The sequence below is a fragment of the Sander lucioperca genome, chromosome 16 (assembly GCF_008315115.2).
Source record: "Sander lucioperca isolate FBNREF2018 chromosome 16, SLUC_FBN_1.2, whole genome shotgun sequence".
NCBI lineage: Eukaryota > Metazoa > Chordata > Actinopteri > Perciformes > Percidae > Sander > Sander lucioperca.
The window spans coordinates 31,753,824-31,780,147 of record NC_050188.1 but is presented as its reverse complement, the minus strand read 5'-3'; the positions used below and the strand labels follow the sequence as shown (position 1 = coordinate 31,780,147).

The 26,324-nt window shown below is 38.3% G+C and overlaps 1 protein-coding gene and 1 long non-coding RNA gene across 2 annotated transcripts; both read left to right on the top strand.

The window, feature by feature from the left end:
* Positions 1-7,553: 7,553 nt before the first annotated feature.
* On the top strand, positions 7,554-8,751 carry LOC116046352. The gene is made up of 2 exons (XR_004104115.2): positions 7,554-8,401; positions 8,494-8,751. It is a non-coding gene; the product is annotated as an uncharacterized LOC116046352 (long non-coding RNA).
* Positions 8,752-19,856: 11,105 nt separating this feature from the next.
* Positions 19,857-26,227, top strand: LOC116046445 (chitin synthase chs-2-like). The gene is made up of 19 exons (XM_031294790.2): positions 19,857-20,503; positions 20,862-21,045; positions 21,140-21,229; positions 21,460-21,621; positions 21,736-21,910; positions 22,056-22,157; positions 22,282-22,423; positions 22,580-22,780; positions 22,893-23,008; positions 23,161-23,329; positions 23,481-23,660; positions 23,799-24,077; positions 24,190-24,379; positions 24,474-24,508; positions 24,626-24,690; positions 24,911-25,021; positions 25,115-25,326; positions 25,447-25,540; positions 26,106-26,227. The coding sequence occupies exons 1-19, from the start codon at positions 19,888-19,890 to the stop codon at positions 26,205-26,207; spliced, it is 3,225 nt and encodes a 1,074-aa protein (XP_031150650.2). The 5' UTR covers positions 19,857-19,887; the 3' UTR covers positions 26,208-26,227.
* Positions 26,228-26,324: the final 97 nt, after the last annotated feature.

Below are 26,324 nucleotides of genomic sequence, written 5' to 3'. Positions count from 1 at the left end.
TCTCTGAAGACATTTTTAACAACTGTTGTATCACATTGTATTTAATTATTATAATTTTATTATCTTACATTATATTATTGTGTGTTATAAACTGTTAATAATTAATACAATTGTATCAATCATTTATTTAAAATGTACGCTTGCTTTCTAACATTTGTTGTTTGTATATTTATTGCATTTCTACTTCCTATCTCACTAGTTTTCCACCTACCTTCCTTCAACCTGCCTTTAACATTTTGGTGTCTTTATTCAGGAGGTCGTGGGATACCTGCAGGGAAGTTCCCATCATTGAGGATGAACAGACGCCATGGAAGATGATCAAACTACTGAAGATCGTCTCTCTGGCTATCGTCGCAGTGTTTGTGTTTGGATTGGCGCTATGTAGCAAGGTTTGCTATTATTTATACATTTTTAGAAATGCAGGAATTTGAATTTGTGATTTGCATAAAGTGTCTGCTCCAAAGACAGATCAACTTACTCTGTTGACCCATGGGATATCTGAGTTCATTATGGCACCCAAATACATTTTGGTTGATTCCATAACTGGGAAATTATAGATTTGTTTCTATCTAACTCAACTCAGAAGGATTACATTAAGTTAGACACCCAGGCATTGGAGCAGCTTATATCACAGTAATGACTATCTGATTAAATTATAATCACCCTTTTTTTTTTTTGCTCTTTTCCAGAGTACGTTCCTACTCCTCATCACCTTGTCCAACGAAGGCACAAAAGTCCTCCCAGATGACATGAAACCTGTTGCTCTACTTTGTATCGGCTGCGCTCTCATCATTTCCAGTGTTTTGCTATTGCTCAAAAGCATTTGGAAGTCATGCTATAAAACATCAAAGCTGCCAAAAAAATCAACTATTGCCCTGGTAAGACAAGTCTTTTTTTTTTTTTTTTTTTTTTACTTTATTTCAAAAAAGTAGTTTACAGAAGTTCAGTCATTGCAATACGTAAACAAATAAAATACAAAAATATATAGAAAAATATAATCTAAAAGTAAAAATGAAAATAATAGTCTAAATAGAAGGAAATAAAGATACAAAGAGGACAGACAGAAAAAATCATTAATAATGTAGACAGCAGGAGCACTTAAACAAAGAGATTAGAGTAGACATCAGATATTAATATAGCTTTCTTATTGGATACCAACTTAAGAGACTCAAAGTATATGTCAAATTCAATCTGGAATAGAAATTTTTTCCTTATGAATATGGAACTTAACTTACCTAATAAAGTAAAGAGATTTACAATACAATAACATAAATAAATAATAAACTACAATGACTTTCTATCTTTACATTCAAAATAAGTAATAATATGTTTCACTTCAAGTGTGATTTTATGTTTTGTTTTAGATACCATATAATCTTCAAAGCTTTTCCAAAATGCAGTACAAAATGAACAACCATAAAAAAGATGGGTTAACGACTCTTGTTCTCTTCTTTGTTTTACAAAACCTACAATAGTTATCAACAGGCATGTATTTAGATACAAATAGGTTTGTAGGGTATATATTATGTAGTATTTTCAAATGTAATTCCCTAACTTTGTTTGTGATACAATATCTAAAGGGAACATCAGTAAAATGAGAATTCCAGAATGATTTCCCACAAGGTGTTATTTTCCTTAAATTTAGAAAGCATTTTCTAGTGTGCTTATTAGTACAAGTGCTGCTCATAATATCCATACCGTTTATATGAAGAGTCAAATTAAAACCAGTAACTTAATTTTGTTTTTTATAACTTTTCATTAATTCTAATATGCCATTAGGTATAGATTTGAAAACTGAATTATATTCTTTGAACGTTATTGGGAATGCCTTCTCTCTGAGAAAAGATTAATAATTAAGTAATTGACCATTACAATCAAAAAGATCTTTTACGAAGATAATATCTGAATTGATACATTTTTGCAAATAGAGTGACTTGTTTCCCCTAGTGATGCATTCATTATTCCATAAGATAGACTTGTGTGGTGAAAGGTTGTGAGATGACACAGCTTCCAGGCCAAAAGAGCTTGTTGATAAAATTGGGGTAGTTTTAACGGCAATCTTGTAATATTGTAGTTACATTTCAATACAAATTTAAGACCTCCTACACTATTAAAATGTTATTGGGGATAAAGTACCATAAAGACTCTGGTGCTCTCAAACATTCCTTCAACCATTTCACCTTAAAAGGTGTAATTCAAGTCCAAAAAATCCAGAAGTTCAAATCAACCTTCATCCTTACAACCAGATAGCACTGCTTTTTTTAAATGGTGGTGTCTGTTTTTCCATACATAATTCGTAAATATGGAATTTATGTCTTTACATGTTGAATCATGGACATTGAGAGAGAGGGCAGGGTAGACAGATCTTGAAATCCCTTCTGCTTTAGTCAAAAGAATCCTACCTAGAATAGAAATGTCTCTTTGAAGCCATAAATTCAGTATTGTTTTAGTCTTCTTCAATTTAGACGAAAAATTAAGTTGTTGACGTTCCTTGTGGTCCTTGCAGATACGAATACCTAAATATTTTAGACATTTCTTAACAGGTATATTGGTCAATTAGGGATATAGCATATTCAATCTGATGTTTGTCACTCAAAATGAGAGCCGTATCATCCGCTAGTTGAGTAACTCTAATTTCCTTACCAAAAATAGACAAACCTTTATTAATATGATTATGTCGAATATGTAATGACAGTAATTCAACCACCAGCAGGAACAAGAACGGTGAAATAGGGCAGCCCTGGCGAACTGATCTCAGTACAGGAAATCTTTTTGTGGTGTTTGGATATAATATCACAGAACTATCAATATTTTTATAAAACATTTCAACTGTAGATATAAAAATTTGGTCCGAAATCAAAAATTTGGAAAATTTGAAGTGCTTTGAGTAAAAAATAGTGTTCTACCGTATCAAATGCTTTATAAAAATCAAGAAATACTATCAGTGCGTCAGTATTGATGTTATAACATATGATAGAACAAGTCTTATATTAGAGCTAATGTGACGGTTAGACATGTTTGTGTTTCACTTATTATCTCATGAAGACCTCTTTTTAATCGTTTATCAAAAATTAATGATACAATTTTGTAGTCGATATTTAAGAGCGTAATAGGTCTCCAATTTTCTATCAATAAGTGATCTTTATCAGGTTTAGGGAGAAGACATATTAAACCTTGCTTCATACTTGTGGACATTTCCTTTTTTAAAGTGCATTCTTTGAATAAATCGAATAGAGTTGCAAAAATGCAAATAAAATTTGACTGAAAGCCCATCATTACTAGGGTTGGGTACCGAAACCTGGTTCCACTATGGAACCGGTTCCTATGCAACCGGTAGGAATCGGACCGGATTAGAACGCAAATTTCGGTTCTTCATTTCGGTTCCACTTAATGTGTCGACTGAAATATTTTTCCTCTGTTGCTCCGAAACGGACGTAAACATATCACACTTTCTCTGTAGTCTACCGTTAGCTAGCTACCGTAAATGTAGGCTACTTTTAAAATACCATATTTTCCCTCTGGGCTCACCAAAACGGACGTAAAAGCATATTAACCAATCACTGCACGTGATCGCTAGTAAACATATTACATGTCATTTTTCAGTTTTTCAAGAATCGGTTTAGAAATCTGAATCGTTTTAAAAGCACCGGTTCGGCATTGGAATCGTAAAAATCCAAACGATACCCAACCCTAATCATTACCCGGAGATTTCCCTTTTTTCATTGGGCTAACAGCCTCTGAGATTTCCGCTTTAGTAATGGGACGTTCGCATGGTGTTTTATTTAGTCCACAAGGGGCGCACTTGGTTAAACCCAGAGAGAAACTCATATCACTGAATATGAATAAGCTCATTAACAAATATCAATAGCTACTTGTCTACACTTGCTGTGTCGGAGTTAGATTTCAGAACAACTTTACATCAGTTTGGATGGAACGATTCGATTAGAGACACATTACAATGCTTGGTTAATTCGCAGCCAAACTCAAGTAGGTTAACACTGTATTACAAGCATAGACTGTATATTAATATATACAGTCTATGATTACAAGCCGTTGTTTTGCAAATTCTGAGGTATATATTACTATATCCCATAGCCTACCATATAGGCTACACAAAAGGAGAGACAATGACTGTAAATCATGAAGACCATGCATTCAAACTGAGTCGTGTACCACTTTTCTGTGACTCGGTGGTAACACTTGTGTATATCGACAATATTAGACCACGAGTTATCGTTACTGTTAAAAAATATGTATCAGTCACAACGTGTAGCTTAGTAGGTGGCTGTGATAAAGTAGTAGTAGTCCATATGGCCGTAGATGCGAGGAAAGAAACGTGAAAACTATCATCGATCAACTAAGCCCAGGTAACCAGTTGTTTTAGATCAGCTCAAAACAAAGTGTTACCTGGTTGCTGACGTAGTTGATAAATATGTGACTGGAAGCGGTTTAATATAGAGCTTTGATAGCTCACTGTGTAGAGCTACGAACTCAGGTGTTAGTTATTATATTTATGCCACAAGTTCGAAACCAGCTCGACCCGAACTAAAATGATTATATTGTTTTTAGATCTTTTTTTTTGTTTGTAGGTGGCTGTGATGTGGTGCTTACTTAGACAAACATTTTTGCGACAGTAGATCTGGGAAACGATTTGAAAATCGGCAGTAATATGTTTGTGATTGTGTGACAAATCTGGTGACAGAGGTGGCCCACATCGGCAGCTGTCAGGTAAACACAACATACGGGAACCAGTTAGTGTGGAAACCAGTAGGGCTATAACAGCGGCACGGCTGTTTTGGAACGCAATAGACAGACGCTTAAATTCAACTAAAATGTAACAGTGAACAATCAGTGTTGGACCTACAGTCTGTTGAGATGCCTCTCCAAACGCAGAAACGAAGCGCAGTCACACCATAAAACGTTAAGACACGTTGAGAAAAAAGATCCGTATTTTGCCGTAATCCAATGATATGGAAAAAAAGTAATCCACAGCGATCAGTAGATCCACAAAAACTGGTAAATGATACGGTGTATCCAGCAAGGCAAGCGAGCGTCACATTCACCAGCCAGCTCCAAACAGGTGAAAGACGCCTCTCCACTTCACCGTTTAAACAAAGTGGAATAAACGTATACAAGTCCAAATCTACACAAAGAGCCGATCCGCCCTATACGCTCACTATGCAAGCTGCGTAGGGCCCCGCAAATTACTCGAGGCCCCGCCTCCCCCTCGTGTCATAGCGCGTCAATTAATGTTTACAACATCCATGACAAAATGAAGCGAAACTATCCTTCTGGTCACGAAAAGAGGAAAAAAAAACACCATGAGAGTGAATTGCGGGAACAACAATCAGGTAAACTTGTGTTCTCTCCTCTCCAAGTTTGATGTCATCAAAGTAAAGTTATGTTTATGTTAGGGCTGGGCGATAAATCGATTTTATCGATTAACTCGAATGTGTAGTTAACGTCGATTTGTTAAAATGAAAATCGATTTTCTCCTTAACATCCGCCGACGCTCCCCTCTGGGCTCCCATAGCTCCGAACGGGCTCAGCCCTCCCCCCGCGCGTTTGCCATAGAGATACACAAATAACATGGCAGCGACAGGGACTAACATTAATTATTTTCTTAACTAGTAGTTTCATTACTTACTTATCCGTAATCTCCGCCGAAATGACCGGCAGCTCGCGGTGCTCTGTCCCCGGCTGAGTCACCTATTTTCGGATAACTGAACCACCAGCTACCGCTGACCTAAAGGACCACCATGCGGGGCACCAGAGGCGGTGTTGAGGAACTCTTTTGCGGCTCAACACATCTACTAAATGCCGCTGATACGACCGAGCTGTGATGGAGGTCTGTAGCGGCTTAAACAACTAGCAATCGCCGCTCTGTAGCACGGAGCTCCTCTTCGACGTTTGTTTCTACCGCTAGTTACTACGAAGGAGCTTGCTACAGGTATGCTACATTCAAGAGACCATGGGATGTTAATGTACGTTACTCAGCAACAGGTGAAAATAGGGGCAAGGTTGCGCAATAACGTTAAAATGATTTGAACTTTTAGCAAGGAACGAGAAGTGAATTACCTGTATGTGTGAAAACAGCTTTATCTCACGCATCCGTTTGTTTGTTGTTGAATATATAGCACCCCCCATCCAAAAAAAGGGAAAACACTCAAACCAATTTATATTTCCACAAAATTGGCATGAATAATGATAATGGTATACATGCCCCATGTGTGTGCGTGTGTGTGTGTGTGTGAGTCAAAACAAAATAAAGTTAAAACTTGTTTTGAACAATTTCTTTGTCATCTGCAGATTGATTTTAAGTAGGGGGAGAAAAAAATCGATTTAAATCTTAAATCGGATTTTTTTGGAAAAAATCGGGGATTTTATTTTTAGGTCATATCGCCCAGCCCTAGTTTATGTGCATTTCTATTGTGTTTTTTTCGGTCTTGCTAACCTAGCTGGGCAGACAGGCAGCTGCTAATGCCAGTCACTTCCAGGGCTGTGTTTTGTGACTTTGTGCCTGACAAAAGTGAGAGTAAAATACAATTATTTATTACGTTTGATAAACGACAAAGTGCAACGGTGTTTGTTTACTGCAGCTCGGAAAAGATAACCGCGTCGGGTGTGTTATCATGCGTTAGGCGCGTGCACGAAATGAAACGCGCATTTTTCAAGCAGAAATATATGTGAAGACCAGACAGACTGTAGGCTTGAATGATGGCACTCCTCATCAAAGTACACATTATACATACTTTAAAGACACTAATTATCAAGTCTCAGACAAGGTATAGTTAAAAACTCTAAACAACTGCCCTAATTATGCAAGATGGAAAGCAATGTATTGACAATTTGACATTGATTTACAGGCTATATTGAATTTAAAATGTTGATTAGCTGGACATACTGGTCAATATGGATGCACATCCCTCAGTAAATAATAACCATAAATCAAGAATTGCTTCAACATGCATAATAATAAATAAATAAAAACTTTAACATGCTATGGCAAGCCATTTTAGCTTTTATTCATTCACAGTTTGCATTTTTGATATCAAGAATTCGATTTTTTTACTATTTGCAATGTGAATTCTTGATTATTTTTACTAGTAGGGCCCCTTAGCAGAATTTTGCTTAGGGCCCCAGGGAGGTCAGGATCGGCACTGTTTAAGATATTTATAAACTATCTGGTCATGCCAGATCTAATTATTCCACTCATTTTTTAAACAATGCAATTACCCGTTTCAGCCACCAGGGGAGCAGTGCTCCTCCTGCCCCAGCAAACTCCTCGTATGCGGTCAGACCCATCTGGTAGGGGGCCGAGACTGAGAGCTACAGATAAATATGCACCAAACAAGCCACTTTGAAATTTTGCTCTTTTCATGAATAAAAAAGTTGGGTGACCCCCCCCCCCACCCAGACTAAAAAATGTTGGTTGACCCTCCCTCCTTTTTTTTTTTAACTCTTTATTATACAACAGTCATACAAACAATCAAGGAACAATGTGTTAGAACATTTGTCCAAAACGTGTTTACAGCTTTGAGGTAGAGACAATATACAACCCCAAATCAGAAAAAGTTGAGACAGTATGGAAAACACAAATAAAAAAAGAAAGTAGTGATTTCTAAATGTACTTTGACTTGTATTTCATTGCAGACAATACAACAGCACATAATTTAATGTGTTCCTCATGATTTTTATTGTTTTTCTTTTCAAAAAAACAAAATTCCTATTTTGGTTCTTGCAACACATTTCAAAAAAAGTTGGAACAGTAAAGCATTTACCACTTTGTAATGTTGCTATTCCTTTTCACAACACTTAAAAGACGTTTAGGGACTGAAGACACCAAGTGATGAAGTGTTTCAGGTGCAATTTTGTCCCATTCTTGCTGCAAACAAGTCTTAAGGTGGGCAACAGTACGGGGTCTTCGTTGTCGCATTTTGCGCTTCAAAATGCGCCACACATTCTCTATTGGAGACAGGTCGGGACTGCAGGCAGGCCAGTCAAGTACCCCTATCCTCTTCCTCCGCAGCCAGGACTTTGTAAAATCTCTATGTACTTTTCAGCATTAATGGTGCCATCACAGAAGTGCAAGTTACCTTTGCCAAGGGCACTGACACAACCCCATACCATGACAGACCCTGGCTTTTGGACTTGTTGCTGGTAACAGTCTGGATGATCCTTTTCTTCTTTGGTCCGGAGCACACGGCGTCCATTTCTCCCAAAAAATACCTGAAATACTGAATAATCTGACCACAGTACACGTTTCCACTGTGTGATGGTCCATCCCAGATGCCTCCGAGCCCAGAGAAGTCGACGGCGCTTCTGGACACTGTTAACATAGGGCTTCCTTTTGGCACAGTACAGTTTTAACTGGCATTTGTGGATGTAACTACGTATTGTGGTACTTGACAAGGGTTTGCCAAAGTAGTCCTGAGCCCATGTGGTGATATCGCTTATAGATGAATGACGATTCTTGATGCAGTGCCGCCTGAGGGATCGGAGATCACGGTTGTTCAGCTTAGGCTTGCGCCCTTGTCCTTTACGCACTGAAATTCCTCCACATTCCTTGAATCTTTTAATTATGTTATGCACTGTTGAAGGTGAAATAAGCAAATGTCTTCCTATCTTTCTTTGAGGAACATTGTTTTTAAACATTTCAATAATTTTCTCACGTATTTGTTGGCAAACTGGCGATCCTCGGCCCATCTTTGCTCCTAAAGGACTAGACCTTTCTTGGATGCTGCTTTTGTACCAAATCATAATTACAATCACCTGTTGGATGTATACTTACAAATGAAATTAAGTTGACCGGACAAAACATGAACTATTTTGTGTTCACATTGTCTGCAATGAAATACAAGTCAAAGTACATTTAGAAATCACTACTTTATTTTTTTATTTGTGTTTTCCATACTGTCCCAACTTTTTTCTGATTTGGGGTTGTATATAGAAAATCAAAATAAAGAAAATAAAAGAAAAGAAGATGCTAGGGGTCATTTAGTCCATTAGGGAATGTAAGTCCAACAAATATAAGAGTCTTTTGGCGTTTTCCTCTGTCATGTATTGTAAAGATGTAGCAAAAAGCTTAAGATCATTCTTCCAACCATTGATATAGGGTTTGACCTTTAAATATTTGCACCTATGAATAAAATGTTTACAATGCTCAATCAAGTTATTTATCAAGAATTCTAGATTTTTATCCTTTAAAAATAAACCAGTTTTAATTGACATTTTGTTTAATGGTTGTAGCAGTATATCTTTAGATTGAAGCCAGCATTGAAAAGACAACCACAATTCATTAATCGGTTCACACTGAAAGAAAATATGTTCGACCGTCTCAATATCGCTCTCACAGAAAACACAAGAGTTACTTTCCCAATTAAATTTTACATGTAGGAAGTGATTTGACGGATAAATATCATTTAATATTTTAAACGTCACTTCTTTGGCTTTTGGTGGGAGAGGATACGATAAGGATCGTTTCCTAATCTTTCTTGCCTCTTCATCACTGTAATCTCAGAGAATATATTTTCTTTTCAGTTGAAAGGGATAATATTTTATACATAATACACTTTTAATAAATTTGTTAGAGAACTGATTGCTGTTCAAACTGACACCTTCAACACAAAGAGGCCTCATCTCTGATATAGCATTAGCATGAACCAAAAGTTGTTTGGTCATTGTTTTAAAGGGAATTGGAATGGCTTTTATCACTTTAGTGTATTCTCTAAATGAACATTGAAGACTGAATTTATCACAGAATTCTGTATGGTTTAAAAATTCTCCAGAATCATCCATTAATTGAGACACATTCCAAATTCCTTTTTCCATCCAAGTGCCTAAAAACAATGACTTCCTATTGGATAAAATGTATCTGTTATTCCATATGGGTGTATTCTGGGGAGTAAAATTGTGTTTAAAAATCAAATTCCAATAGAGGAGAACTTGCTGATGAAAATCTGATAACTTCGTTGGCAGTTTACATAGATCATAATCACATCGCAATAAAAAATTAATACCTCCCAACTTCTTGAAAATTGCATCCGGTATGGTGAACCAGAAGGAGCGTTCGTTAGAAGTATATGAATTCAGCCATTTTAATTTAAGAACACCGTTCATAACCAAAAAATCAATTGCATTAAGTCCACCCTCTTCAACACTTTTAATCACATCCACTTTCCTGATATAATGGCATTTATTTTTCCAGATGAAGTTAAAATTTGTTTTGTTGATAAGTTGAGCCATTTTATCTGAAACCTCCAATGATAATGCAGGATATATAACTCTTGAGAGGCCTTCCATTTTAGATAAAAGGACCCTTCCAAATATGGTAATGTCCCTTTGTAACCATGAATTAAGAATAGTTTTATATTGCTCTACTCTTTTGCAAATATTTTCTTTCTCTCTTAATTCTTTATTTCTGGTAACAGTTATAACCAAGTATTTGACTTGCGATTTAACCTTTATGTTACATATTACGTGAGCCGGCTGATCATGTAAAGCGAATAATTCGCATTTATCAATATTTAATTTCAATCCTGCTGCTTTAGAGAATTGATTAATAGAGTCTAATACTTTGGGGATCTGCCTTTCATTTTTCAAAAATAACGTAGAATCATCCGCAAATTGACTTATGACAATTTGTTTGTCCAAAATGTTTATGCCTTCTTTACCATTATTTTTAATCATAATTGACATAAGTTCAGCAACCAAGATAAATAATAAAGGGGAGCTGTTGCAACCTTGTCTAATGCCTCTTTCAACTTTAAATCTCGGACAGGTACCATGTTCTAAAGCTACACAACTGTTAATGTCACTGTATAACATGCCAATTAGATTTATAAATTTTCTACCAAATCCAAAGTATTCAAGAGTTTTTAGAATAAATGGGTGCTCGACTGAATCAAAGGCTTTGTAAAAGTCAAGAAATAAAATAAATCCACTTTCTATAAACAGATGACTGTAATCGATCAAATCTAAAACCAGCCTTATGTTATTGTGGATAGATCTTCCACCAAGAAACCCAGATTGAGTTTCATTTATTATCTGGGACAAACCTAATTTGAATCTAGTTGCAATACATCCAGAAAGCAGCTTATAGTCTGTGTTGAGTAATGTAATTGGTCTAAGATTATCTAGTATTCTTTTGTCTTTGCCAGATTTTGGAATAAGAGTTATCAAACCTTGTTTCATAGTTGGCATCAATTGTCTTTTCTCTATGCATTCTTGTAGTGCCTTGAACAGCATATTTAGTGGGAATGCTGTTCAGCAGCATTCCAACTATTGTTGTTCCTGTCGGCCATTTTGTTTATTATTATTATTCCGTACGTTTTTTGGCTCTCTGTAACTTCTGCATACGTTCAGCTATTAAAACCATTCAACTTTTAAAATGTTCAGCTCTTTCAGCTAATGATTGGACTTCTTCAGCTTTTTTTCTACTATTTATACTTTTTAAAATATTCAGCTTTTTATGACTTTTTTTTAACATTGAAGTCAATGAGAGCATGCTTCAAATCCTTCAAATCTTCTTCCGCTCCCAAAATTTTCAGCTCCTTCATACTTTCACCTACAGACGCCAAACAAACTTTAAAATGTTCACAAAATATTCAGGTATTAGGCTATGGCTTTTCAGTTTGATATCTTTTACAGTTTTTGTGAAAAAGCTGTTTAAGTTTAGTGATCATTTCAGGATTTTGCTGCGTTTCTAGTGAGTGTGTATTGCGTCTGGCAGAGTGGATGATGTCATTGTTAGAGTGCAGCAGCTTAGGAAAAAAATCTTCGTCCCCTCTCTATAAATTGCTCTCACGCCCACAATATCTACTTGTCATACACAATTTATACATCAAAACATAGGTATTTTTGTCTAGTTTCAGCCAATGTGATCAGTTATGCGATACGCCTTATACTTTTGGCTCAATGAGCCTCCAAACGACAACAGTTCCACATCTCCTTCCATTCGCTGCTATGTTAAACGTACTCCACATTTCCCAACGAAACGCAGAGCGAACCACTTTTTTAAATCGCTGATATGCCCACATTTTTAAGTTTATCAACATAAATTTTACATCAATACGTTCACAAAGGTCTTGTGGTGCTCACGATTACATCATTTCACCGATAGCCCTTATCGTTTTATCAGTCTGAGGCTTCATTTGAGAGCTTGCTCTGTGTCTTTGAATAGCTCCAGTGGGGCACAGCTGACAGTTTCAGCAGGTGACACGGTCGTTAACCTGATTAAAGATCAAAGAGATCTCATCACAGACTTCAAAGGGTGTTTTCACTGGTCATACGTTACCATGACAACCCTTTCACAGACAGTTGACTTGAATACTACAGGCAGTAATATGAACATTAGTCTACATCTTTAGTGTTCCACTTCTGTCTGTCTCTGTCCGTCTGTCTGTCTGTTTGTTTCTCTCTGTCTGTCTCTGTCTCTCTCTTTCTATTCCTCTCTCTCTCTCTTTCTCTCTCTCTCTCTTTTTCTCTCTTTCTCTCTCTCTCTTTCTCTCTCTCTCTCTCTCTCTCTCTGTCTGTCTATTATTCTCTCTCTCTGTCTGTCTATTCCTCTCTCTCTATCTCTCTCTCTCTTTCTCTCTGTCTGTCTATTATTCTCTCTCTCTGTCTGTCTATTCCTCTCTCTCTCTCTCTCTCTCTGTCTGTCTATTCTTCTCTCTCTCTGTGTCTGTCTATTCCTCTCTCTCTCTCTCTCTCTCTCTGTCTATTCCTCTCTCTCTCTCTCTGTGTCTGTCTATTCTTCTTTCTCTCTCTGTCTGTGTATTCCTCTCTCTCTCTATCTCTCTCTCTCTTTCTCTCTGTCTGTCTATTCCTCTCTCTCTATCTCTCTCTCTCTTTCTCTCTGTCTCTCTATTCCTCTCTCTCTCTCTCTCTCTCTCTCTGTCTGTCTATTCCTCTCTCTCTCTCTGTCTATTCCTCGTTCTCTCTCTCTCTGTCTGTCTGTCTGTCTATTCCTCTCTCTCTGTCTATTCCTCTCTCTCTCTGTCTGTCTAGTTCTTATATCTTATATCTCATTCGGTACATTTTTTGGCTCTCTGTAACTTCTGCATACGTTCAGCTATTAAAACCATTCAACTTTTAAAATGTTCAGCTCTTTCAGCTAATAATGGGACTCCTTCAACTTTTTTCTACTATTTATACTTTTGCATACGTTCAGCTATTAAAACCATTCAACTTTTAAAATGTTCAGCTCTTTCAGCTAATCATGGGACTTCTTCAACTTTTTTTCTACTATTTATACTTTTTAAAATATTAAGCTTTTTAACACTTTTTTTTAAAACATTGAAGTCAATGAGAGCATGCTTCAAATCCTTCAAATCCCACTAAGGTACATCAATCAATGTGTCCCTGAGGTGAACACTTTACCCATACCCACCTCAAGATGTGTTACCACTGACATATATAGCAATTGAAAGTTACTTCTTTTTCTCTTTTTTCCTCTCCTTTTATCATTCCTCTCTTTTTCCTGTCTCTCTCTCTCTGCTTGTTTGTTATATGCAATGTATATGGCTGATAATAAGTATTTTCAGTCAATTCATTGAAACTCCCACTTTTGACAGTATTACGGTTTAGCTTCCAGCTTTTCTAAAATGTATTTTAGCTCTTAACTCATGTGCAGTTCAACTTCCAACTTACAAGTTTTTCAGCAGTTTAGAACAAACCATTTGTTCCATATTTCTGCATTTTCATCAATGTTTCTCACAGCATTTGTAAGTTTTCCATACTGATTCATAATTTCAGATAAAATATTATATAACATGTAAATTACTTTATACATTAGTGGTGTTATTCAACTTTTTAATGAAATTCATACTCATTCTACCGATTTCCACTTTTTCAACTATTGTCACTACTTCACCTTCTTCTTACTGATTTAAGATATTCAACCAGTTTAGCTTTAGCAATTCAGCTATTCAGCATTCCCACGCATTTTCCGCAGGAAATGCATTTTCTAGTTCTAATATCATTCCAAAAAAATTTATAAAAGCTAGCAGTGAGTCCATCAGAGCAAGGGGATTTGTTCACTGACAATTTCAAATTAACAGCATCTAATTCTTCTATTCTTAAATCTGATTCACAAATTCCTTTAAATACATCATCAATGGTTGGTATGAAGTTTATGACTTTGTCAAAGAAGCCATTGGAATCAGTACAGGAGTATGCAGATGTATAGAGCTTACTGTAAAAGGTGGAAACTTCTTTTTCTATTACTTTAGTTTGATTACATTCAATTCCCTCTATCAGTAAGCTTGTTATCGCCTTCTTTTCCTGTCTTCTCTTTTCTAAGTTGCAGAAATATTAAGTGTTTTTTTCTCCCTCCTCAATCCATTTGGCTCTTGACCTTACAAATGCACCTTGAGCTCTTTTAAGATATATATTATCTAATTGGGTTTGTAATTTCATTAGTTTCTCCTTGTCTTCACTACTCAATTCAGGGCTACTACAGCACTGGCTGATTTCATAAAACAGGTTGCTTTCCTCTTTTCTCCTTTCCTTATTAAGCTCCTTGCTAAATTTTATAAAAAATTCTCTAACTTTATATTTTACATATTCCCACTTGTTGCAATAGTTATTTATGGATTCGGTAGTTTCAATTTCATTAATTATTTCTTTTATTTTTGAACAGTAATCCTTATTTTTTAGCAAATTAGTATTAAATTTCCAGTACCCTTTGTTATTCTTTTTCATACAAGTTGGATTTAGTGTTATTTCTGTTATACAGTGATCAGTTAAAGGGGCTTTAGAAATTAAAGCTTGAAAGGTAAACTCACCGAATGAACTAGCAGCCAGCCAGTAGTCAATTCTAGATTTACATGTACCATTGGGTTTATACCATGTGTATTGTTTTTCTTCAGAGTTTAAAACCCTCCATATAATCAACCAGGGAGTTACTATTCATAAATTCTCTAATTATGGGGTTGTAATGATTGCTGTAAAATTTAGAAGGCCATCTATCTTTCCATTCATCCGGGGTCATATTCCAATCACCTCCCATTAGAATTAAATCTGTGGGGTGGAGGGCTTTAAGCTCTGATACAGTATTAGTAATCTTATCAAGCATTTGTTTGTTTTGAGCAACAGTTCTATATCCATACACATTTGTTAGTATGAGAAAATGGCTTTCAACTTTTAAAACGACCGTTAGCCAGTGACCTTGCCCATCTGCTCTGTATGTGACGATGTCACCTGGGAACCTATTAAAACAGATTGCTACACCAGCAGATTTATTGGTTCCGTGACTAAACAATATTCGATCACCCCACTGGTTAGTCCAAAATTTCACATCTGAGTCGGAAGAATGCGTTTCCTGCAGTAAAATGCATTGTGTTTTACGCCCTTTGCAAAATAAAAATAAAGCTTTTCTCTTAACTAAGTCTTTAAGACCCCTCACATTTAACGTAGTGTGGTATATTTGGCTGCAGCACTGCGTTGCTGATGTGTGGAGAAGGAACTTCGTTGACACTGCTCTCATTATAAAAAAGTTTATTACATCAAGTTTTCAGCATCAATGACGGATCCTGCAGAACCCGGAGAATACAAAGCCAACATGCACTCTGTCTTGCTGCAGCAAGAACATGGTTTATAAGGGGTACGTTTAGGTAACATGTTAGATAAAGTAAATAGATGTGAGTTGGCAAGTAAAGGTCTGAGTCCCCTTTGAGGTCAGAGTCTCTTTGGGGGCTCCAACACTACACATAAAATCATTGATCCCACTCAGCCCCCAATTCACAGAATCAAATAGAACATCCTCTTCAACATATCACTCCACTGAGAGAAAAATCATTAATCTTAAGTCACTAACACAATGCTCATGATGTTTTAGCACATTTGAGCTTTATACAGACTTTTAACCTTATAGGCTCTTCAGATACTACAGTAGCAGATGAAAAAGTGCAATTGAACATTAAGATGGATAAATAACGTAACCAATCCAACACAGAACTCAGAAGTAACTTGTAAAAGTTGTCCTACGCTGTAAGTAACAAATAAAGTGTCCCATGATATTATATTACACTCATATGTTTTTAAGTCAAACCTTTTACTCCTATTTAGCCAATTTGTCGACCCTCTATGTATCCATGAGGTCCACGGTAGTAAGCACGTTTTCCTTCGCGGCGAGCTTGCTCAATCTTTTGGCCACAGGTTCTTCCTCGCCTCCCTGTCCTCCAGTGGTAGCATCTCAGCGAAGCGGACTCTCTCCTTGCATACCGGGGAATCCTTGCTTCGGCGCCATATCTCCTCCTTAACCAGCCTCCGGGCAAAAAGAATGACCACGTGTCGGTTCTTGTTGTCCTCCTTTCGGCCAACCCGGTGGACAATGTCGACGGCGTCTTCTAGCTGGCGCGTTTCCATGTCGGGAGCAATCTTAGAGAAGAGGTGTATGATGTCTGTTCTGATGTTTTCATCGTTCTTCTCCTTCAGGCCTTTGAGTTTCAGACACCATCTCATCTTGTATCTCTCTTGCTCCCTGACCCTCTCCTTCAGCTCTTTGTTCTCCTTTTTCAGGAGTTCGCTTAGCGACTCCAGATCATTAATTTTCTTTTTACATTCTTTGACTTCTTCCGCATGAAATTGAACCGCTTTAGTTAAGCTTGCAATCATACAGCTACTCTGTTTAGCTTGCTCCTTGAGATGTGCTAATTGCTTGTCAAAGTTTTTTTCCATGCTTTGAATAGCTTCCAGTATGGCCAGGTTAGAGACCTCCACCTCTTTATTATCACTTTTGCTCTTCTTACCGACTGGAATCTTGCTCAGTATTGTGGGGACAGACCCAGAATCTTTTCTTTTGTTAGCCATACTAACTTCCATCGCGTAGTCGTGGTCGGCGGTTATGTCGTGGTCAACAGCGTTTTCTGCATCTTTTGACATTCGCTCAGTTGAACTCGGCGTTTCTTGGGTTTTCACATTACTTACATCGTCAATTATCAGTTTGGCAGGTTTCAAAACTTTTTTCGCTTCCATTTCAAAGGTTTGAGTGTAAATTATCAAGTGCAAATTCAAAGTTTTGGGACAAGTTCGCTGCAGCCTTAGATGTGGGTTGCTGCTCAACACGCCATCTTGCCGGAAGCCCGGTCCCTTACAAATGCCCCTTTAGCCATTTCAATATACATATTATCTATTTCCTCTTTTAATTTTTTCAACGTTATTTATTCTTCCTCTGAAAGATTATCCTTAGTCATTAAAACATTCAATTTATCCATAATATTTATTTCTTTAGCTAAGTTATTTTTTTTAATTATTAATTGCTATTTCTCTAATTTTAAACTTGAAATTTTCCCATTTTTGTATGGGATTCCCTTCGTTATTACCAAATATGCTTTTGGCTGTTTTTTTTGACTGAATCACAAAACTCCTCATCTTTTAATACATTATTATTTAGTTTCCAATAACCACGTATATTACCATTTTGTTGTTTTGTTCCTACTAAGTGGATTGAAATTAATTTATGATCAGAAAGTGGGGCATAGCTATGTAATGATTCTGACACAAATTGCAGACAAGAGGGAGATATAAGCCACAGATCAATTCTAGACTGTAAGGACCTACTGACGTTGCTCCATGTAAATTCCTTAATGTCAGGGTTTAAAAACTGCCAAATATCTATAACTGCCAGTTCACAAATATATGCGGTACTTTTGAATCTTGAATGTGGAATTAATCTTACAGGTACTCTATCTACAAGATCGTCTGGAGCATCGTTATAATCGCCTCCAATAATCAAGTGTGCATCCTTATATTTGTTTTTAAAGGCTTCAAGTTTCATACAGAGTTGTAAAAACATATTTTTTGCTAGAGCTGTATTGTTATAGTTATATAAATTGCAAACTATAAAGAAGGAATTGTCTAATTTGAAAACCAAGATTATCCATCTGCCCTCATTTGAGATCACTGATTCAACTATATCTCCTTTTAAAATTGTTAAGGAGAATGGCGACACCTGCTGATTGTTGAGAGGCATGACAAAAATAACATTTATCACCCCATTGAACACTCCAAAATTTCACATCACTGTCCACGGAATGAGTCTCTTGTAAAAATATCAAATCAGCATTATTTCGTCTACTGAACAAAAAAATTGATTTCCTTTTGGTGCTGTCACGTATACCCCTGACATTAAAAGATATTATTTTTAGGAAGTCTGTCATAATGAAGGAAAAAAGAGAAAAAATCTGAACTGCATGTCTGTTAAGGTTATAGGAACTAGTTAAGGAAAAGATACTCTGAGATAGGGAATATCAGAGATTAGCCTAAATATGCCACCCAATCTTAAGGGGTAATTTTGTTCTCCCTGTATACTATTCAAAGGGCAATATGTTCACTCCACTAGTTAAAATAAGATATTTTTTTTAGGAGTTAATTGAGGTGCTCATTTTCAGAGCTTCCCACTTGACGGCGAGTTAGCCTAACTTAAACATTTCACCTCACATTAAGGGAAGTTTAACAAGTTAAGCAGTGTGAACATTTTACCTAATATTAATGGAAATATAACAAATTACGCAGTGTCTCACACCGTTAATGATGGCAGCAGGACCCTGCCATTTAGTTTTCTTTCCATCGGCGCGTGCTTGCTTCACAAAAGGCCAAAGTTTATTTCTGCACTGTCTCTCCTGTTGGGTTAAATTCTCAGTCATCCGAAGATTCTTTCTCTTCATGACATCAGCGTTGAGGGAAGCTCACCATAGTTTGAATCTAAAGGTGCGCATGGTGAACTGAATGATGATGGGACGTGTGCTTTTATCCTTTCTCGGGCGTCCGACCCTGTGCACGGTGCCCACCATGAATCCAAGCTTGCTCTTTTCATCTGGGATGATTTCAGCGATAATCTCCAGCACTTCCTTCCTCACATCCTCGTTGCTGCTTTCTGGGAGATTCAGAAGACGGAGACTCCATCTCCTACTGTACCGCTCCAACTCTTCTTGTTTCTCCCTCAAGGTTGTCATCTGGTCACTCATCTTCTTCACTGTGTCATCAGTTCCTTTCCACTGGATTTCCAGCCCTTTCACAGTTTCCTGCACTCTAGTAATCTCAGCTGTATTTTTCATTATCATTTCTTCATTTCATTCAAGCCAGTAATGGCTTTTAGAATGTCAGCATTTGATACTGTTTCCTCTTCTTTGGTGCAGACCAGGAAGAGGTGTACATAAACCAGAGAACGAATTATCAACATCTATATCCATTATCAGGCCTCCCTTTCTCACATTCTTAGCATCTCTCTTTGACATCTTAGCACACGTGTCCTGGCTGAAAAAAGTTTTGCTGTCCTCAGCAAAACTTTTGCTAACAGCTAACAGTTTGTAAGCTAGTTGCTACTTCAGAAAGTTTGACCAGTAAAAGTCCTTTTATTTAGACGAATGAACTTATTAGATGCAAGAGCAACGTTCCACTCCTTCGTTTATCGATGATTTATTTTCAGTAAGTCAATTTAAACCATTGGTACTCAGTCAGAGTCTCGGAGCTCAGAATAAGATGTCTGCATAGGTCGCCATCTTGGACCAACCCCCGGTAAGACAAGAGTCAACATTTCCAAGCTTCCCTTCATCGGATGCCATAAAACAGAACCTGGCAGGCATCCTGACTCTTTTTTTTAGTACTGCATTGTTAAATGTCATGATCTTCTGCTTCTTCTTCAGGTCCTTTTCCTTGAGTTCCTGGTGGCTATGGGTGCAGCGATTCTCACCATAGTTGCAATGCCACACTTGGACATTGTGACCAACGTGACGATTCTGAATGGTGTAGTCGTCCTCTCTGCACTCCTACAGGTGATCACTCAGTGCTTCGCCAAAGAAAGGAACCGCTTCCTGCTGCCGTCCATCTTTGCCTTCATCCTCGTTCCTCTATCTATACATCACGAAGCATCCTACAGATATCAAGATGATCATTTGGGTGGGTCTGGCTGTTGGTGCGTCCTTCTTGGTGTCTTTCAACTGGTGGGAGAACTACTTGAGACTTATCAGCAAGAACAGCAGCTCTGTATTCCTCAAGAACTTGTGTAAAGACTTGACAAAGTGCCAGAACATGCTAAACATCCTCACCAGCCTGCTCAGGATCGTCGTGACCGTCTGTGTGATCGGAGCCTTCGTCCCTCTGGACAAAATGGACTGGAACATTGTGACCTCCATCCCGAGCCGTGAGACAAAAATTATAGCCATCATCATCGGGGTCCAGCTGATCTCATCTGCTCTCTGCCACTGGTTTTCTTTGGTAGCCTGCAAGATGCATGCCCTGCGGCGATGCTTCATCCTGCCTTTGTACCTGGCCTCCCTGGCCGTCATGGTTCTGTTCATCGTCCCCGTTATCGTTTACTATCAAGACTACAGAACTAGTCTGAATGGGACTGCAATCAACTTCACAGGCTACTGCAATCAAGTTGTGGATGGAAGAAACCAAAGCCTGAATGGCAGTGTGTTCCCACAGCTGGTTTTGGATGTCACACACACTCTGTGCTTCCTGGACATGTCCAAGATAGCTGACATTGGATCATTGACAGGTATTAATGTAGCCTTGTATGAGTTACAATGCATTTTGTCACATATTAAAATGAACTGTCTGTCCTCGGGCCACCACACCCTTTATGCCTTCATACCTTCATATCATCCTTCATATCTACCTTAATACCATATCTTTATACCGGTCGGGACCAGTGCTCCGGTGTATGCAGGAGCCATTTCTTTAAAGACAGAAAATCCCCCCTCAAAAAATTTGGATCATGATTTAATTTGACTTAAAAGTACCACTTAACCTTGCTATTTTGTTATTTAATGCTGATTTATTATGGATACACTAAAAGCTTCATCATACAATATATATTAAGGTACTTTCTAATGTGTTTGTTAATCCTCCTTCAGGGTCGGCAGTATCCTGGTGGCTCGGCCTTTTGTTGGCCACACTCCATCTGTGGTACCTAAACGTGGATCGTATCCAGAGGACCCAAGACCTGTTCATCAGGAGGCTTTATGAAGGAGCATTTATCGAACAGTCCTTGCTCCTCAACACCCGATTCGACATCATGTCTAAAGACAGGAAAAAGAAGTAAGTGTGTGTATGAGTACTCCTCCATTGGACTTACATTGTCTCTTCTCCTAAAAAAACGGTTATTTCTCAAATTTGCAAATCTTGGCATCAGGGTAGCTGATACATTGATGGTGTACCTGTGTGCGACAATGTGGCATGAAACCTACGATGAGATGATGAACATCATTATCTCAATATTCAGGTGAGTTTTTTGTTTCATTGATCATATTTCCAATTCTCTATCTCTGTTAATTTCCTTGGGTAAATTGTTACTACACAGGGAAGGTCAAAAAAGGATAGTTGCTTAATTAAATTTTAGTTTAGTTTAGTTTGTGTTCTTGGCCTAGACAGTTTTAGCAGTGTACGTTTAACAACTGCACATCACAGTGGATTTCCTCACATTTCCTCTTTATGTCTCTTTGAACACTGCAGACTGGACAAGTACAGACCAAAGACAGATCAAAAGTACACTGATTTCACCTTCGAAACCCATATCTACTTTGATGACGCGTTCAAAGATGTCAAGGGGAGTCGGGGTCGTCACCTCAACATATACGCACAGCACCTTGTGGAAATCCTCACAGAAGTTTATACGTAAGAACCATGTTTACAGATGGTCTACTACAGTTACGGTGTATTTTAGTGTTAAGTATTTAAAAAATCAGTCTAGTAAAAATTACTATAAAAGTTCTCCCGTTCTGTCGTCAGCATCTTCACAAACATCGACGACAATTTCTTCAGTAAGAAGCAGCAGATCCCTGATCAGAAGATAATAAGAACGCCGTACGGAGGACGTCTGGTGGTCACCATGCCTCATGGGAACATTATCTGGGTTCACTTCAAGGATAAAGAACTCATCCGCCACAAAAAAAGATGGTCACAGGTAGGAAAACAACGACGACATGGACCTTTTACAGGTCACATTGGGTCACATTGGAACATTTTTACGACACTTTTTATTTACATTATTTATTTACATTTACTTTTACATTTTACAGTTTATTTAATTCTTATTTCTTATTTTCCAGGTCATGTACCTTTACTATCTTCTGGGCTGGAAACTCATGAACAAATTGTACACACGCTGGCAGAAGGGAGAAGACAAGGCTGAGTTGAGAGCAGAAATTGAGGTGAGATAAGAGAAACATCTAAAACTTTTGTGGATTTTTTTCTAATGAGCTCAAACGTGTTTCCACAGTATTGTTAAATACAACCTAAATGTAAAAGCAAAACAAATTGTGCATGTTCCTCCAGAAAGAAAAGCACAACACCTACATCCTGGCTTTAGACGGGGACACAGACTTCCAGCCTGCTGCTGTGATGCTGCTCATCGATCGTCTGAAAATGTACCCAAGTGTCGGAGCAGCATGTGGCAGGATTCATCCCACCGGCTCAGGTTACCACATTGCACAATTAAGATAAAGGAGACAAAGTATCATTTATTTGTGTTGTTGAGCTCTACGATCCACCACTGAAGCTGGAAGCCAACAGTGACTAGCATTGAACAAACATTTGTTTTGAGATTTACAATCCCTCTGTTTTTCCTTTGCAGGTCCCGCGGTGTGGTTCCAGAAGTTTGAGTACGCTGTTAGTCATTGGCTGCAAAAGACAGCGGAGCATGTCATTGGCTGTGTGCTTTGCAGCCCAGGCTGCTTCAGTCTATTCAGAGCAGCGGCGCTGATGGACGACAACGTGATGAAGAAATACTCCACCAAGTCCACGGAGGCGAGCCAATACATCCAGTACGATCAAGGTAATATGTTGTTTGATTTGGACTTCCTGCTTTCAGTAAGTCTTGGTGATATCTTTCACAATCAGTCTCCCCTCCTCCTCTCACGTATAAACACACGTTCTGTTTCCTGCAGGTGAAGACCGCTGGCTGTGTACTCTGCTGCTGAAACAAGGATGGAGAGTGGAGTACAACGCAGCAGCTGATGCTTACACCAACGCACCGGAGAACTTCGGTGAACTCTACAACCAGGTGAGTGCTGCAGCTGTTCAGAACCTTTACACTAATATTATAAGGGCCAAGAAATAACCACAATGATTAGGCAATTCATCTACAAATGTGAATCTCTTTGCGTACAAGTTGTCATTAAGCCAAAAATCACACCACATGATTACTATCTTCAGCGTCGCCGTTGGGGACCGTCCACAATGGCCAACGTGGTGGATCTCTTGGGCTCAACCAGCACAATTTCCAACAGAAACCGTAGCATGTCCAAACCTTTCATGTTCTACCAGCTCTTTGCCATCGCCTCATCCATCCTGGCCCCTGCCACCATCTGCCTTATGATTGCAGGTTGGTGTTTGGTGTTTTAGGACATAATGTCTTTATACTTTGGAGATTGGACTGGACTTCACTGGATTTATGATCATTTTAAGAATGTTTCAATTATATTTGAATAAATGCAAAAATAAAATGTGCATGTGCCTCTTTTTTTGGCCTCCAGGTAGTTTTACCTTCCTCATTGCCATGGATGCCAGCATTGCCCTGGTCCTGGCTGTGATACCTCCTATCATCTACCTTGTTCTTTGCTTTAAACTCAAGTCCGAAACTCAGATTAAAATTGCAGGACTCCTGAGTATCATGTATGCATTCCTCATGTTGGTGGTGACGTTGTCCATTATCGGTAAGTTCCAGTAACATAGGTATAACTTTATGCAGACATATGTGCAGTGACTGTATTTGGACTTTGTAAAATACTTTTTAGAAGAACTGCTTTGACGATTCAGTCCTAATAAGTCTTGTTACCTTTATCTTTCCTCAGGCTCAATGGTGAAGGAAAACACTATCCTGACACCCAGCAGCATTTTCGTCATTGCCATTTCCTCCATTTACATCATCACAGCGATAATGCATCCTCAGGAAATCCAACTGATCTTCCACGGCTTAATCTACATCCTCGCCATCCCAAGCGCCTACCTCCTGCTCTCCATCTACTCCATGGTCAACATGAACAACGTTTCCTGGGGCACCCGGGAGACAAAACCTGCTGCTGGAGCTGTCACACCAGAGCCTTCCACCCCGCAAACAATAACCCAGAAAGGTAGATACCAGGTTGACACTAAAAAGAGTTTATTGTAATGCCACTCCGAGTGCAACACAAGATCTGTATTATTGTGTGCTGACTGAACTGAAGTTGATCTTCACCTTTACAGCCAAAAGCACATGCCAGCGGTTCTTCTCGTGGGCCAAATGTTGTAAAAACTCCAACCAGAGATCTGGAGACGGGCATTACGCTGTCAGCCAGCTGGTCCTGAGCCCAGAGTCCGCACAGGCTGAACAGCCAGAACTCCAGCCCCAAAACACTATTGTTGAGAGCATAAGTTTTGCAGAGGAACAACAGAGGTAAGTCCTGAAGGTGGAACATCGATTGAAATATAATGTGCCAGTTTTACAAAGTGTGATATTATACTAATGATTTTTCTGATTGTGCTTTAAGGCAAGCGGAGCCTGTTTTGGACTTTCCTACCCAATGTGAGTCCAAACTATTTAGCAAAAATCTAAATGTCTGCATGTTTCTTTGCAAGGAAATTCCAGCTCACTTCATATGTAATGTTATCTAATACCCTTCTGTCTTGCTCTTCACTCCAGGTTGGGTCACACAACTAAAGGATGTGTCCAATGACATGCAGCTGCAGGAGGACTCACTCGACAAGGTGCGTATGTCTCATTTTATCAGGTTAGCATGATCAACTGCGTCTGAATCACATTATCAAAGTGATGCTCAGCATATTCAGTTTCCCAATGCCGGTAAAAGAGACCTCAACATGACATTGAAGCATTTGCAGTTTTTAGTAGTTTTTGTTATGTGTTGTGTCTAAACATGCACAAATAACAGAATAATTAATTGAAATGGGTTTCTGTGTTTTTCTGCAGGAGGAGGAGGAGTTCTGGATAGATCTACAGAAGAAGTACTTGGAACCTCTGCAGGACGATAAAGAGAGACAGCAAAAGATTGGGAATGACCTGCGAGAGCTGAGAAACAAGGTAGGTGTGGGGAGCTGAACTACGGTACATATCTAACAGGAAACAACTGTGCAATTTATCTTAAATTAATCCTATATTTCTTAATACACACAGGTAAACTTTGCCTACTTCATGTTGAATGCCCTGTGGCTGGTGGCAACATTTACCCTCCAGCTCTCTGCGGCCGTCTCTATCACGATCCCCATACTCGACTTCAACCTCAAGCCCACCGGAAAAAACATACAAATCGACCCCATTGGCTTCATGTTCATTCTGGGATTTGCAACAATGGTTGGAATCCAGTTCCTTACAATGTTCTACCACAGGTGAGCTCCTACATCAAATTATTTTGTTTCTCGTCCACAGGGTTTGGATTTTAACGTTGTTCATAATGTCCATTCATCTTTTTTCAATATAAAATCTAACTTGTTCCGTTTTTTATCTAGAATCTACACTCTGATCCATTATGTGGCCTTTCTGGACACAGAGCCCAAAGTGGAAAAAAATGAACCAAAAGAAGCATACCTTTCAGGCAAAAGGGTATCTAAAACTTGTTGTTGTTAGATCTACTACTGTAACTACTAATACTACAGCCGCTACTCAGACTGCTACTGCTGCTTTTTCTTCTACTAGCGTTGCCTCTTTTAATACACCTGCTGCTGCTGCTAACTTGCAACAATACTACAATTATCAATATTCAATCAATATTTCTTTATTCTTTGTTTATTGGAAATGTACAAAGTAGCCTACTACATAGGACAAAACTTTGTTGAGAACACTTTGTGAGGTTGGGACAAAACTGAGGAAACTGTGGCTGTGCACAGCAATAAATATCGTAAACAGCATTTTAACATCATGACAAGTCCAAACGGCATTGATGAGTAGGATCGCTACGTAGAGTATGCTAACAGGAAAGAACACTTAATTGCTTTAAAATTACATTCCTTTAATTGATGAAGCGAGTAGATGCTGTATGTACTGACACACTAACCACACCCTTCTGCTGCTGTTGTTAAGAATAAAACAAATCGTTTAGTCACCTGTCAGGAGTGTCCCAGGTGTGGTGGCATTTCAGTGAGCTGATGTTCCTTTTATCTCCTCCCAGGTCGAACCTGTCTCCAGTGGCGACTCCATCATCGAATCCAACTCCCTGGACGACTCTGAATCTGACGAATTTGATGACGGTGATCGGGAGGATTCTATGTAACAGACGTCATGATGGAGGGATTACGGTGTAAACATAGAATCCGTGCACAACACTTATTAGCACTTTGAAATAGCCAATGTATGTGAGCTTTTACCAAAAATGTCTTTATTATGTACA

What these genes read in the sequence shown, in the direction of transcription:
- LOC116046445 (XM_031294790.2), top strand. Translation starts at nt 19,888, where the DNA reads ATGATCATTTGGGTGGGTCTGGCTGTTGGTGCGTCCTTCTTGGTGTCT. An exon ending in ATCATTATCTCAATATTCAG is followed by an intron (nt 21,230 to 21,459) that starts GTGAGTTTTTTG and finishes TGAACACTGCAG; the next exon opens with ACTGGACAAGTACAGACCAA. An exon ending in ATCCTCACAGAAGTTTATAC is followed by an intron (nt 21,622 to 21,735) that starts GTAAGAACCATG and finishes TTCTGTCGTCAG; the next exon opens with CATCTTCACAAACATCGACG.